Here is a 16,408-nt window from a genome sequence, read left to right as displayed (position 1 = left end):
CACTGGAGACTTCATTCTATCTATCAATAGTACGATACACAAACCTAAACGTTATATTCAAATTTTTTGAGCAACTTGAAAATGGTACTCGGCGAGGTGCCACAGCGGTGCAACGCAATAACTTTTTGGGTTTACTTTCATCCACTCCATCGTGAAAAATTACGGAAAGTGATTGTTTTTTGTTTTATAACAATAGTCAAACATTCAAAATTATAACGCAATATTTTTTATTAAATGAGTTTCGAAATGTAAAAATAATGTGCCAGTGACCGAACTTTGGGACCAACTACGTATGGTAATTGATTTAAGTTACGACACATATATCATACTGAATTTTTCACATTACGTTACTTTTAAGACCAAGATTAAGTACATTAAGATTGCAGACCGCCGCCGGATAAAGTCTGAATTCATTTTACGCATAAATGAGCAAGATATCGCTTTTATTGATGGGTTTGAATTACGTGTAGATTAATTTTACCATATGAGATTTTCGCAAATAGAACTATTTAAAATCATTAAATTAGAGACATACTCTATCTGAAAACAAATTATCATTAACGTATCCCGTTATTCCCATTTAACGTTCTTTTTCGAATAATATAACTTAGACTTAAACTACTTCAGATTTTTTAAATTCATTTCGTAAATGCATGTTGTCTTCTAGAATTTAATTAATGACATACCAATATAAAGGCATTAGAATAAAAACATAATACTAATATTATATTGTACAAGAACCAGTGTATGCCAGCGGCAGTGCCCGGGCTTGGTCACCTTTGGGAAGTGAGGCGGCTTTGCGTGAGGCAGCGTCTCTGCCTTTGTCGCGATGGCGAGCACCGGCCATCATTGCGTGGCTTGAACTAGCCCTGGGAATGCCACAGTATGCAGCTACCATCGCCGACAACGTCAAGAGTGGAAAGGTGAGTAAAATTTGTGTACACCACCGGTTACTTGTAATATGTGTGTATCATTTTGTTATTAGGGAAATGCTGTTAAAAAGTGTATTTCGTAGTTAAATGATATTCTTATTAAACTGTGCGTATATTAATCATTTTTTAATTAAGAAATTAGTTTATTTCAAATCAAAGAAAAAAAATTATTTATCTGTCACAGGTAATGTAATCAGAGAAAACGATGTTATTTGTTTTATTTGAATGGCAATACCACGCAATGTCTTTGATATTACAGGTTGTAAATTGTCAATATGTGACAGTAAATTTTTTTGTAACTTATAACTTTAAATTAAAATCTAAACGTCGAACGACGATAGTAATAGTTATCTGACTAATATTAATCTGCGAATCGACATTAGTATATATATCAGTACAGTAGCTGTTATAATGAGTTTTCGACTAAATACATGAAAACACTTTCGCGATAAATCCTTAGGCAAAACATTAAAGCAATCTTCGATCAATTATTTGGGGAAATATTTTTGTTTGCTTACGTATATTCCGAACTCCAAGATTTTATATTCTCAGAAGAACTCTGATAAATTCATAATATTATTATTCATAATCACGATTCGCGTTGGAAGTTGCTTTCCTTACCTTCTAATCAAAGTAAAGCAATTTAATGCTGTGTTTATATTTATACAAATTGACGGATTGAAATAATTAAAACTTTTTTATGAAAAGTAATAAAACATATAATTTGAATAAGTTAAAAAATATATTTTTGGGCGATGTTTTTCTAAACCTGACAGTAAAGTGATTAACCTATAGATAGCAAGCTTCAATATATCATACAAAATATTAATAAACAAGACACAAATTAATATGTCTACAGTCATTGGGGTTTGGACAAAGATATATTTATGCATCCGTTTTAGTTGTCATTCGCATCGCAAATCTTAACCAAACTTCTGCGCAGAATTCGCCAGAATCGAACTGAGTATCTGGAATTACGACGTGGGTGAATACGGTGCCTTAAAGACAATCTTAGGATAGTGCTGATTCATTGAAACCTATATTATAAAATATATATTTGTTAATGTATATGTTCGGTCGCCAAACACAAACAACAACTTCAAACTTTTAATTAAATTTTGCAATAAAGTAATAAGAGAAATATGGACATAGGCGAATATACCCAGCTTCATAATGTATTCATTTGCAAATATTGAAGTGAATTTTGTTACGTGCCGGAAATATTGCTATTATTTAGAGGTTTATTTCGGAGGTTCAATTATTGCGATAATTAGGGTGAAATGTTAACGATTGTATACTCCTACGCGGAGTTGAGGACTTCATTTGTATAATTCGCAGTAAATATTATTAACTGACCGAATTATTTTATACAATTTTGGTATGTGAAGTAGTGGTTGTTTGATAATGTTTAATCACACGATGTTCAAGATGTACAAAGACTACTATTTCGTGTGTGTGTTGCCCGGGAAGATACGTTCTCATATAAGCTCCGGAAAAACATCAATAAGCTCCATCAGAATTAATCCATCAATATAGGAACAAAAAAAATTAAGCAATGATCGCGTTACATCTCTTCAAAAAGTTCTTACAAATTACATACTTATTTATTGATTACAGATATGAAAACAGTTATTGAATTTTTATAAGAGTAACAATCAAAACAATATACAAAATTTCTTCAAAAGAACAAACAAATTGGCTAGCTATAAGATGACGCAATAGAAGCGTCAAATATTGTGTTCTGGTTGTTTCTAGATCCGTGCTTTGAATGGGCAGGTTTTGCTAGAGCTGACAGACACGGACCTTGAGGTCGGCTTGGGGATTACTCAGCCGATGCACAGGAAGAAGCTGCGGCTGGCCATCGAGGAGCGGCGACGGCCAGACCTCGTGCGGAACCCCAGCATTGGGCAGCTCTCGCACGCCTGGGTCGCAGCGGAGTGGCTGCCTGACCTCGGATTGTCGCAGGTTAGTCGATATAACGACTGAGAGTGACGTGAAATTTAAAAGCTATTTGCTTTAAATTGTTGTCAGAGGATTAAAAATGCAATTCATTTTTAGTTTTTTTTAATTTCAATAAATTACTGTCCTACCGAATACTTTTATCGAATAAATTGGCGTTTATTAATAACAGTATATGTGACAGTTAAATATTTGTTAGCAGTTATATCTTACATTTAAATATTTAATGTATTAAAATATCTAAAACAGTACGCCGAGTCATTTTTGGCGAATTTGGTGGACGCTCGAATGCTCGACACAATCAGCAAAAAGGAATTGGAGAAGTATTTAGGTGTGACAAGGAAATTCCATCAAGCCTCAATCGTCCACGGGATCCATTTGCTCAGAATTATGAAGTACGATCGTCAGGTACGTTCTTATCTACTCAAATTTATCAAACCTCGTGAACGCTCGTTATTATTTAGTGAAGAAATCTTCTACAGACTCCCAACTTTGAGCAAGATATTTTAAACCGAAATATTTGATTGATAATTGATAAACTGAATAGTAATTAATTGAACTTATGTATTCATGTATTTATTTGCATTCCATAACGTTACAAAAGATGTTTATGAGGCTTAAAGCTAAGTACAATATTATGGACCCTGTTAGGGCACAGCAAAAGAAGGCATTACGAAACCTATATAACATAGCTAATAGCAACACAATAAAAAATAGCTATAATAAACTTCACACTCCCGGCTAGTACCAATTACATAGAATAACATTTTTTTATTTATTGAATTTTGTATATTTAGGGATTAATAATCATGAAATTAAGCTATATTTTTATCTTCCAGGTACTCATTAACGCTATAATAACATTTACGTATAACAAGTTTTTTTAGTTTGTTTGTAAATATATGTATCTTTTTTTCATTTCTTAGTGTCTCCGGTAGTTTATTATAAATTTTGATTGACATGACTAGTGGGCTTGATGCATGTATTTGTAATCGGGAAGATGGTAGGTTTAGGTGTTGTTTATTACAATGGATAAATATTTTATAATTGTACTTTAAATTATTTTTTACTAGCTTTATTTTACGTACGCACAAGTCAAGAAGACCGGCTTTTCCCGACACAGAGAATTCTTATTAGTAGTCTTTTCTTCTTCTACGACTTACTTTGACTAATAAAATTATTTTTAATAAATTTGGTTTTCCTCCATAATTTCAGTAACTGGCGCTTAATGGCCAATGACTCAATTCTCTTAATCAACTAATTATTTTTAAATAAATTACACGATGTCGGTTTGAAGCAAAATTACAATATACTATTTGTATATAAGAAAATAATTTATCGTAAGCCAGAATTTGTTTTTCGATAAACGAGAAAAGTGAAAGCAAACAGGGGATTATGCACTGAAGCCCGTTATAAAATGTTTTTCGTTGCGACCTCCCTAATAGAAGAGTCGTTAATCATTTCTTACTTGAACCTCTTTTGAATTCGTGACAGTGAGCGAAATTTCATTTTTTGTCTCGTTTTCTATATTATCTACAGTACATAATTTATTAACAACATTATATCATTTTATTTCGTTTCAAAAACCGTAATTTTGTCCTTTTTAAAAAACGTAATTTATCAAAACCATTTTTCATTTAGATTACTTAATTTTTGTACCTAAAAACTACAGTGCAAGTAAAATAGTATAATCAGTGAGAATTGAAGAGTTCAGCATTTTCCATAACTAAATATCGAGAAAACACAATACTATTTTCAAATAAGCATAAAACAACTGGTCGTATTACCCATAAGCCTTTTAAAAAGTTTGTTTTGATAAGATTTTGGTTTTTAGTTTCATGATTATCTTGGCCTACCAATTTCTTGGAACACTTATTTTTTTCCTAATTGAATATACTGTCAATAGTACTATACCTACACCAATATCAAATACACAATATCATGCGGGTCACTGAATTCTGTTCTATCAATTTCGTAGCTTCGGGCTACAGCGTAGCTTCAACCTAGAGGTAATCTTATTAGGTCAAAAACGTGTAGGCATTGCGTGTTATATACATCTTGTAGTATATACTATATATTTTCAGCATATCTTTCTATTCTGCAGTACATATGCTTATATGCTCAGTGATTATTATAACGAATATTATTATTGATAAAATGAAATTCTTAATATATGATACCTAAATAAAACTAACACGTATCTTATCCTTATTGTGAGTGTGATTGTAGATGTTGTTGACAGGCTTTAGCTGTTCGTCGTCATCAATGTGAAAATGTTGACGCTGATCCATTAGTGTGGACCAACCAGCGCTTTATTCGCTGGGCGCACAACATTGACTTGGGTGAATTTGCTGACAATCTCAAAGGTAACCTTATTTTTATAGAAATAGTTATAGTAAAACTATATATAGGTGCTTAGTCTTTTTTAACTTACATTGCCACCTTAGAAAAAGCAGTTAATTGTTAGACGTTACCAACTTTTTTAAATTATTCAGACAGTGGAGTTCATGGAGGATTAGTCGTACTGGAACCGTCATTCACTGGAGAAACGATGGCCACGGCCCTGGGGATTCCGCCTTCGAAAAGTATAATTCGAAGACATCTGGTGGCTGAGTTCGACGCTCTCATCATCCCCGCAAGGTAAACAATTAGAGGCTGTAACGGGAACACATTACATCAAATATCAAAACAAAGGTTTAGGCAAAGATAGTCACTGGACAAAGTTCACATTACGCTTTCAATACAGTCCACGAGAATAAAGTTGAACATTAGATCATTCTTACAATACGAAAGGCACTGCATGGAATTATTTAACACAGTCACAGACCCGTAGGCGATACCTGGTAGTTAATTATAATGTGAGGTGCAATCCTGCAGGTATACGATATTTTGCCAGGTGGAAGAACTGCAAGTGGAGGCTGCCCGAGCATCCATGTTGTCCACGAAACAAAGATAAACATAGAAAAGTTAAAAAGCTCTCGTTTAAAAAGTAAATATAGCTTCGAGTCCGGTCCCCGCGCGTGTATCTATCTAAAGTACCCTTATACTCGTATAGTAAAGTGCTATTTTTCCACTAAAGAATTTCTTTGCAAGAAATGTATTTTATAGAATTCTTCCGTCAAACTTGCTCGTTCGAGATTTTTTGATCGAAAACTTTACGAGCGGTGAAGACTGATAAGTTATCGTAGGTATCGTGGTTTGGAAGTGAAGTGTCTTGAAAAGTTTGACGAACAGACGCAATCATTATTCCTGTTCCACGTCGTGTATGTTAGAATTCGTGTCCCAATAGACCGGCCCTCGGAACTCGACCCGTAGGAGTTTTAGATTTTTGACACATCTTAATGTAATTCAGATTCGAATCAATGATAATATTAGTGAACGTTAATATTCAAATTAGCTGAATTGCGCGTAGCATTTGATGCTTCGTGTTTATATTATAGGAGGTCATCGTGCCTCATTATATTTACTAATGCATTCCTTTTATCGTACGAATTTAAAGGAAACGATTTAAATTCATCGAATAAATTTTGATTCTTAAATCGGAACCGTTCACGATCAAATAGCTTTAGGATTAATACAATAAATAGCATTACTAATATTGTAAGATATCTATGTTTTCGACTTGTATTGTATACATTCCTAATGTAAAATTGAATTATGTATGTATATTAGATCAATTGTAACGGTATCCTTCGGCATATAAATGTGAATAAAAAACTAAAATGAGAAAACTATGAAATTGTCGAGTCATTATCTTGTCCGTCACCCCTATCTTGGCGATCATCGAGGCAGAACGGTAAATCATTTTATCGATAAATCATGAATGCCTCTCTGTCATCATCATTAGAGCGCACCTTTTTCGGGCTTAGTCCACTCTGTCATTCGATAATTTATTTCATAAAACATTGTCGATTACTTTGTTTATAACCATACGTAAATTTTGTTTCTTGTAACACAGATTTCTGCTTCAATTTCTTTTCAAATTTTCTTGTGATATCGACTCCTTACCAAAGAAAAATGTTGTTCTATTTCGAGAAAGTTAATCCAGCAGCACGCACCGAGTGCTCACCTATCTTCCCCATTATCTTAACACAAATTTCGTCACAAAGAGTCAAAGTGAAAATTAGGAGGTGGAAACGTTGGCAAAACTTACACCGAATTCTTTTCATGTAAAAAACTTTGTCGGCAAAAAAGCTTTATCTAAGTTTTGCAAAACATTTCCAATTTACAATTGTTAAAGCTTATTGCATTGTTCTAAATGTAGAATCGATTTTATCCAATTCAATGTTATTCTTTGGTAGCCATCGTTTGTTTTTGTGCTAGGTAATTTTTTCACTATTTTTGTACACATTAGCATGATTTGTATTTTTCCCGTGCATCATGCTTTTGGTGTGAGCTGAGTTTATTCTGTACATAATCTTTGATTCATTTTAAGTTTTCATTTTCTAAATTAAAGACAGGTGTGAAATTTAAAAAAAAGGCAAATATTTTGCATGAAGCTTTCTGTGTTAGAGACAATAATGTGCCTAATGGTAACGAAATGATAAATCTCTGGCTGATGTATAGCTTCTCGGTGTAATTCCTAAAAATATTTCATGTTAATATTTAAGCGCTTTCAGGAACGCGTTCGGCCATCAAATAAGAATGTTAGGTAGACCTTTCTCGAGATCAGTGGCCACTGGTTTGCCTGGAATAGATTTCAATGCTGACTCAAGACGACATAGCTTACGGGTAAGATTTTTACATTAATAATATTGCATTATATCAACAATAAACATTTTTCGTCAGAGGCATAAAGTTAATATTGAGGCCATTTTGTATATAAAACGAACATTAAGCTCAGTGATGAAGAAACAGCCGTAATTATTGTTCGCTTTATAGGAAATGAAACTTCGATATTTTTGTAATACCATTGTAATTATTAACGTTTTCATAATCCACAACAATTGTTTCATGTTTCGTTCACAACAATATATAAAACTGGAAATGTAAATTTCCTTAGTTCTATTCGATTCGTATTAACAATTGTAGTAATCAGTAGAAATAGGCAATGTCTGCATACCTTTCAACATGATAAAACTATTCAACAGGGCTCAATCACACGCGCCCTAGGAGCGTTAAAGGCTAAACACGATCGACAGTCGCCATCGAGTTCCAGTGAAAGCTCTAGTCTGGGCCAGTACCAGATGTGCTACTCCCCACCGATAGGGGGTAGAACTCTCTCGCAATTAAGTATGACCTATGCTCCACCGCCTACGGTGCAGGAATACGAGCCCATATACACACCGCTTAGCCTTTACTCACAGTCTAGCGTGTCTACAAGAGACAGTTTGCAGAGGTTGAACGAGATTAAGGAAGGGATTACGCACAGGTGAGTTGCTTCGAAGGTAGTTCTTAAAGGGTGAAACTCTTTATGACATTTGTAGATATTTATAGTTTATTTCGACTAAAATTTGTTATAACGTAAACATTTACAATGCTTAGTATAATTAGATTACACACTTCCTCAATATAAACTACACTTATAAAAATAATCTAGGGTATTATCATAGTGAATATCCATACTAAACAATTTTTTACAGGTACGGCCAAAGGGTGGATCATTCACACAGGGTGAGTTCTCCGCTGCCCTCCAAATCAGTGGACGATTCGGTCGTGAGGCAAAGGAGGCACAGACGGGTCAAAAGTATCGGCGACATCAACGCCTGCAGTAAAGCCTCCGTTTAACTTCCCGTATTGCCTTTATCTAACATATCTAAACTCAAATGTGCTTCATGGCAAAGTCCTCCTTAGCTTATTAGGAAAATAGATACAGCAAGCTTACCACTTCGTTATCAACTTCGTTAACAACTATCACTTGGCGTTATCAACGCTTTACCAGATAATTGGTAACCTTAATGACCAAATCTAAAGACGAAAGTCTATTTCGATAAGGCACACAAAACTTGTAGCGTTGATTTCACTTACTTAGAATTTAGTAATATGAAAACTCAAAATTGAAGTCGAAATCGCCTTCGAAGTTATGTAGTAAACAGCTTGCTTGAAGGCTAATTCGTAAAAAAATATTTACACTGTTTTAATCAATCGTCTCTTTGATTGACTTAAAACTATTGACATCGTATTGATGAAAACGTGTAAGAATTTATCTATTCAAGGAAATTACTACATTAGATGAAATATTCACACACTCAACAGATGAAACAACAATGGTAATCCAATCAGGACCAATGTTTTAAAGTTCAATAAATAATTATTGCTAGTTTAAATGTTAAATAAGGGCTAATACTAAATTACCTACATATTACTCAGCATATCCTATACTAATTTTAATTATGGACTGACTATATCAATTGTCTTATGACTCAGCATTTAAAGACTTATTTTGTACTGATTTATCACTATACTGCAATGACATTTTACTTAAGACCCTGGTACAAAAGATAGTTTACGAACGTCACGACTCCTACGCAAATATAATATTTTTAGTTTGCATTTCTGTTTATCTAATTTGCATTATTTCAATGTTGATGACTCATGTATTATCGTCTCGATGAAGCCAGAATCTTTTGTATATGTCGTTGTACTAAGTTTTTATTGCTATACTGTGATAAAAACTCACAAATCAGTTTTAATCAAATTACTAATTAGTCAATTTTTGTATATTAAGTAATTTATTGACTTGAAGCGAGCTTTACACTTTTCGTTTTTGTTATTATTTTTTTATTTTGTATTAACTTATTAAGAGTGATATGCGGTACCAATGATTTTATAACTATTAATTAAATGTTTAATGTATCTCGGTGTTTTATTTACTTAGTCGGAGCATTCACATTATTATCCTGATTTTACCAATAAATAAATAATAATGTGATGTATAATAAAGATTGATTAAATATAAAGAATTTAACGTTATTCTTAATAGTAACCTTTCAACTGTTCAAACAGTATTGTTATTGTAAATTTTGGCACAAGTTAGCAAGTAGGGATCAAATATATTGATGTTTTCGATTCCTAAATAAGAAACTAGGATTTGGAAAGAGCTTTCGGGTGACTGCATTATTTCCGCCTCGCTAGTCAGGGTATTGCTCGTCGTTCCTTTCCACTGTTATTTCTGTCACATTCACAAGAACATAAATATAAGTTCACAATAAAGTCAATAATAACTTTAAATATCGTTTTTATTTTAAATTGTACAGCAGTCAATTTTAAATATAATCAATATGATTCGATACCCTTCTGTGAAACTTTCTTTCTATGTGCGCATTTAATATTCGCTCGAACTGTAAAGGAAACCGGCTTGCCTTAGGCCCAAAAAGTCGCCGGGGTGTGTCAGGCACAGGAGGCTGAACATCTAATTGCCTATTACATTGACAAATAATTTGTATAAGTAATTTGAGACTCACACCTAAAAATGTTGCAGCGCTACTGATATATTTTATTTTACTACTCATTAGTTCATCATATTTATTGTAAAAAAATATGTATCAAACGGTTACTAAACCCTTTTTTGCGGGACAACTAAAAAACATCAAGAATTTCAGACTATTGCATAATTTCCGGTTGTTCATTACAAAATATATTTAGTTGAACGTACATAGTACATACTCGACATATTTTTATTCTCATCCCGTGCTATTACGACGATATTAAATACATCCCGCTTCGAAGGCATTATGAAATGAGGCCGAGCTATCTTCGTGATTATTGCACTATCTTTTCATATAACAAGCTGCACCGCAATTTCATACTTTGGGGTGAATTATAACAAAAAAAAACAATAATTATTAATTTTAAATGGACACTAAAAGGGACACTTGTTGTAAATATATATAGTTATTCTGTTACTTATTATTACTTTTTACTATCATAATAAGCACAATATCATATTAGGCTACATTTACATAGTATTACAAAATTGTACAATATTGTGTTCGTCAATATTTTCCATATGTACAAATAATTATAAGAACGAAGCAATACTATAAAATAAAAAGTGGAAAATAATCGGAAGGCTTAGCAAATTCAATTGCTTTAAAACTACATCATAAACTTTCTCTATAAACAATAAAATTTCCCATTATAAACAGAAAAAGTTTGAAAGGACATTCCAGTCCCAGTTCTATATTGAGCCGTCGTAGTTTTAAATCCGACTGCATAACAATGAACTTGCCCGAGCCCGATTTAGCATAAATTACTTCAATAATTGGTTGGTAGTGAGTGGAAGTTTGCAGTTATAAGGTATCATTAATGTTTGAGTTATTTCGAGTACTTTCATTATTGCAAGTCAGAAAATTGATCTACGATCAAAAAAAATTCAAACTTGTTAGTAATATTTTGAAATAATATGTGATTGTCCATCTGGAACAATATAGTCATACATCATTGTACGAAACACATAATTTTAGTTTAATAAAGTTTGATGAGTGTGATCCAAAATATTTTACTCGGCTTACTTGCTTTCGTTACTTGAAATTTTAGATCGATAATTAAAATTGTACATGAGTACAGATTTCTTAGTGGCAGAAACAAAAGTAAGTATATTTCAGTTCAACTAAAATTTACAAGTAAAGTATTATTTATTACCATTTATTTGAAGAGAAGGCAATGTAAAAACAAAGTAGTCAAAGTAATCTTAACACAATAAATGAACTTTTACTGATTCAAAGACCCTTACATTTAAAAACCTCCACAAACCTAAAAGTAGGTGAAATGACCTCTAAACAGAGCTTACAAAAGCTCAGAATACCCTCGTTACAAGTATTAATGTTAAGTTGAAAGTCAAGTACATTTGCATGGCAATTAGACTGGTGGCTGAGGTCACATTACCATTTCAATCGGGATGAGCGAGCACTCAGCAGACGCCTGACTGAACAATACTATAGCTAAATTTTATGCTTGCCAAAATATACCATTTATTTTTCCTCTTACATTATTTCAAGTTCAGCAGGTAAAGCGTGTGCTGTTGTAAACTCGTGTTTAATTTATACTATGCACAAAATGGTAACAATACTAATATTCAAAAGCTAAGTAATTTTTTCGTTGCACCCTTATCTCGCTGGACTGGTTCAAATTGAAGAAAAAAGCTTTTATAACATCGAGCTACAAGTTAACACAGAAGTAAATGAAAGCCCAGCCAGTTAATAATATGTTATGTACGAAAAAGATCCATCTCATTCAGTGAATAAACAACGAACACACAGATCAGATATTAAAACAAGTTTTGCTCAACTGATGTAATCTAAAAAGTATTGCTAAAGCGTATTTGTTTATGAAACATATTCTTAATAATCTTGCTACATACGTGCGCATTAGCAATAGTTATTCATTTGACTCGTTCGGTTGTTTACGAATTGACTCCGACCGACCGACTCGACCATCTCCCCGAAGTGGGATGGTCGAGTCGGAGGAGGGAATTGTGATTATAAAAGAGGTGACACATGCGCACGGGCTTTTTCTTGGTACAAGTTTGAAGTTATATATATATGTAAGTTATATATACTGATACTTAAAATCTGTGAAGTAAATTATAGTGTATTAAGACATCATTGAAGTGTTTAATTTTACCCTAAGAACTAGATCAACTACCGCTAACAATAGTGTGTTGTTTAGGTCAATCACTAATACACCTTTTATAAAATATGTCCCTTTAATCAAAGTAAAAGGACATTACGGTGTCTATGAATATGGTAACTCAATTTCTGTTCCGATATACATCAAAATATTCAATGGAGCACTACTCTGATGTGTCATGAGCAAAAATGTTAGTCGGTTTCTAGAAGAAATTTTCATAATTGTTTATGTGTGTTCTAATCTTGTTGACTTTAAATTATTTTTCATCAAAAGATTACACTTAATTAAATCCAAACTGTACGGTATGCGTTCAGCAATTTCACGGTATAATTCAGCAGGGACAGGCAAAGACTCTTATCGTAATAAAAATAATATAATGGCGCTACAATACTATACGGGCACCAAATTGCATTCATTTAATACTGAATATAGTTAAGCTCCTCCATAAATATTCATATAAATGAAAAAAACGCAATTAATTATCACCTGTTACTGAAATTGTGCTGATGGTATGATTCTCACCTCTAATAAATGTGAAGGCATCAAATTCAATCGTCTGTGGTGGAGACCTTTCCGGTAGTGTATAAGGGAACACATATTAATCTACTCGACGTGTAAGCCAGTACTGTATAACTATGGCTTTTATATGAACAATCTGACAAAACCCAAATATTTTTAAACATATACCTACTATAGTACTTCCCTAAGGGACAGTAATCACAGTGCGAAAAATACGGAAAAAAAAACTAAATAAATGAAATAAAAAATTTATATCGCTTGAGGGGAATTAAGTTTATATTACAGAAAATTAAGTTAACGTTATAGATACTTATCAGACATAATTATTGTATTGGCTAGGTAGTACTTTATTTAGACTTACTTGTTTTTGTAGACGTTACAGTTTAAAAATATGTAATTACATCGTGTCTATAAAAAGCTAATAAAACTATTTTACGATAAAACCAAAGAACTGAAGTAAAACGCGTTATTTTAATGTGAGATGTTTAAACTATAGGCAACTTGTTTCGCTGTAACTATTGGAGATTTAATTAAAGCTACCTAAGAGATGTTTGTCGACTTATGGGATTAGGGGGGGACACGCAGTGGTACAAAACCAATCTTCTCCATTTACGACGGCTTAGGGTAGAAAATAACAATATTATTTTAGGCTTTGAACCTAGGTATTATAATAAAATTTTATAATATACTTGCGCGTCTTACCAAATAACTGACCGTAGAGCCTAGGACCTGGAAGTTTCACCCACGCGGTTTCCTAAGTAAAACACAACTAAATAATGTCAATTATAAAGTTTAATATTTTATTTAATCCACTAAACAGAACAATCAAATATAGAGTATATACTGACACGCGACAGCCGAACCAGCACATATTATTTCACCGAGGGAAGAGCATCCTGGATACAGCATCCGGATACCCAGGCCCACACAAATATATTAATAATAATATTTATCGCTAGAGACGATGGGATGTAGTTGATCCCTTGGAAGATGGGACGGGATTTGGTTTGGAGTGCTACCTGTGTGGACACGTTAGCCTCGTCTCACCTCTCTCAGACAAGCAAAAAAGATGGGGTGGCCACAGAGCAGGCGGAAATAATAAACGACTAAAATGTAAGAGTTTCCACCAACTTCGTTTTTGTTCCCTTTTCAGTAGAGACTTTTGAGCAAGTTCAAGGGTTCAAGTGCACAGGTGCTAATTAAAGATTTAAGTTGGCACCTGGTAGATCGTACCGGTGACCCCGGAGCTGGTGCTTTCCTCACTCAACGGATAAGTATCGCAATGGAAATGCCAAATGCTGATAGCGTTAAAGGATACAGTGCCACAGGTGCGAAACTTTTTAAATTTGTTTAATTTTCTTTTTATAAATTGTTAATTATGTTTATTTAGTGTGTAATAGCAAAAATCCTAGGATCAATTCTTTATAAAACTAACATAACCTATGTAACGCTTTATGATACAAAAACCATGCGGGTAAAAAAAAAAGACACTGCGATAAATAATTTTGGACAGAGGCATGTGAGTGCCAAATCATATCCTAATATATGAAGACTATTTGCCCTCAATCATTGCCTTCGAAAGTATACCATAACCGCTACAAAATACAACCAATATTTGATAGGGAATTGTATTGGAATCGAAGTGTAACGATTTTACGTGAAGCACTACGTGTACGAGGCCGGAGTTAATCCGATTTCATGTGCTCTGAGGAGATCTGATTGATTTTGGACCAAATTTTCAATTTGGCGCTATTGTTTAGCCATTTGTTAACTGAAAATTACTTACAACACCCTTTCAATTGAATAAAATGTTTTACATTTCTCGTATATCGTGTTCGGCTTTCATTTTACGCTTATATTGAATCGATATCAAGGAAGCCACCAATTATTAACGACATTATATTTAACAAACATTCCGTCTAGCAATAGATCCAAAAAGTCGATGGCACAGGTGGCTGATCACCACTTGCCGATTAAATTGACAAATGATAATGAAAGGTATACAGAAATCTGAGGGCCAGATATAAAAATGACAGCGCCACTGATTTATTTATTTATTTATATACTATATTTATTTGGGTCGTGGCGGACTGTGCCTTCGGAGTGTAAAAGATAGAAATAGAGAGTGCACCATAATATCTCTTGCGCAAGTGGGCAGTAAGAGAGAAATACGTGATAGTTAATTCACCGTAACTGTGCTGCACCCACATTCAGGTTATTTCTACATGCAGTAATCTTATACCTTTTGATGTTGTTCATGTTTTCGTATACAATAAATAAGTAATAAAAAAATATTTAATACTTCCCGTGTGTCATCTTTGAAGACAAATCGATGTCCCCTATCGTATTTTGATATAATATATTCATGCGATTTTGGTAAAAGCACACTGTGGTCAGTGTACAAAGACCCAAGTGTATTCTTCCTATTACAATATTCATGATCAATACGATTATACGAAGGGAGGGGAGCTATTTTTATTGAACAATTAATCTTTATAGATGTAACGGTAATTCAGCTCTGTTTTTCGCAAATTATTTCCAATTTTGCCCTTATATGAATGATGCAGGCAAACAATAATTGTCTAAATTTTTGAAAGACTTCATAGGAAATCGTAGATTTTAAATGTTCTTGGTACAATATTGAGCTAATATACAGATATAATATACAGTTACTAGAGTTAGTGTTAATAATATAGTATTAGGGCAATGTTCTCGAATAAGGTTGTAAGCTCCAGACACGTCGCTAACTCATAAAGCCTCCTGCAACTTGGCTCTCACCTGAAATTGTTCCCAGAAGTATTTCGTTTTCTATGAATTACATATGTTGTAACTAGTCTTATATGTTATTTATCCATTATTTATATAACAGTTTTACGTCGGTCTGTTTAGTGACATTACTTGTATTTAAGTAATATAATATTGGTATTGTCCTTAACTCGGTATCTCTTAAGTTCTCTAATTTCTCTTAATCCTCTGATAAAATGCTACAAAAGTGAATATGTATCCAGAGCTTCAACGATCAGAACATCTGCGGTGCTTATAAAACTTAGAAAACCCGGTGTAAGCAGAAATGATTTGACTGTGCTTGTTCAGCTTGTACACTGCACAGGTACCTACATATAGGACGCTAAGACTCACTCTTATTTAAATTGTTTCCTTCAGTAATTTTAACAATGAATAACTTCATAAAAACTTAAAACATTACCTCAACCTAACCTTACCTCTCTCTAACAGATACATACTATTATTATTGTCTCGTGTATAGTTTCATCAGCTTGCCTTTTCTCCTAACCATGATCTAAACGCAAAAAAAAATCCTCACGAGCGTTCCCGAGTATCAACTTTAAACCGAAGGCGAGATTTGAAGTTTAAATTGGGATGTGGAGGCTTACTGAGATCGTAAGTGGCATCTCGGGCGAGAAGTCGTG

General features: G+C 33.4%; 1 protein-coding gene across 7 annotated transcripts in view; it reads left to right on the top strand.

Annotated features, from left to right (window-relative positions):
• Nucleotides 1–9,644, top strand: part of LOC123710037 (kazrin) — a 56,710-nt gene extending 47,066 nt beyond the window's left edge. For 3 of the 7 annotated variants that reach the window (XM_045661700.1, XM_045661699.1, XM_045661706.1), the window contains 9 exons: nucleotides 739–923; nucleotides 2,688–2,897; nucleotides 3,141–3,299; nucleotides 5,134–5,257; nucleotides 5,387–5,531; nucleotides 5,788–5,880; nucleotides 7,511–7,622; nucleotides 7,982–8,262; nucleotides 8,474–9,644. In XM_045661700.1, the coding sequence (XP_045517656.1) occupies nucleotides 739–923; nucleotides 2,688–2,897; nucleotides 3,141–3,299; nucleotides 5,134–5,257; nucleotides 5,387–5,531; nucleotides 5,788–5,880; nucleotides 7,511–7,622; nucleotides 7,982–8,262; nucleotides 8,474–8,618 (1,454 nt within the window). In that variant the 3' untranslated portion in view covers nucleotides 8,619–9,644. Of the gene's footprint in view, nucleotides 1–738; nucleotides 924–2,687; nucleotides 2,898–3,140; nucleotides 3,300–5,133; nucleotides 5,258–5,386; nucleotides 5,532–5,768; nucleotides 6,966–7,510; nucleotides 7,623–7,981; nucleotides 8,263–8,473 lie in introns of those variants that run through there. The other 4 variants (XM_045661702.1, XM_045661703.1, XM_045661705.1 and 1 more) reach the window with 4 other exon arrangements.
• The last annotated feature ends 6,764 nt before the right edge of the window (nucleotides 9,645–16,408 follow it).

Source organism: Pieris brassicae, chromosome 5 (assembly GCF_905147105.1).
Source record: "Pieris brassicae chromosome 5, ilPieBrab1.1, whole genome shotgun sequence".
Classification (NCBI taxonomy): domain Eukaryota; kingdom Metazoa; phylum Arthropoda; class Insecta; order Lepidoptera; family Pieridae; genus Pieris; species Pieris brassicae.
This window is presented reverse-complemented; position numbering and strand designations above follow the sequence as displayed.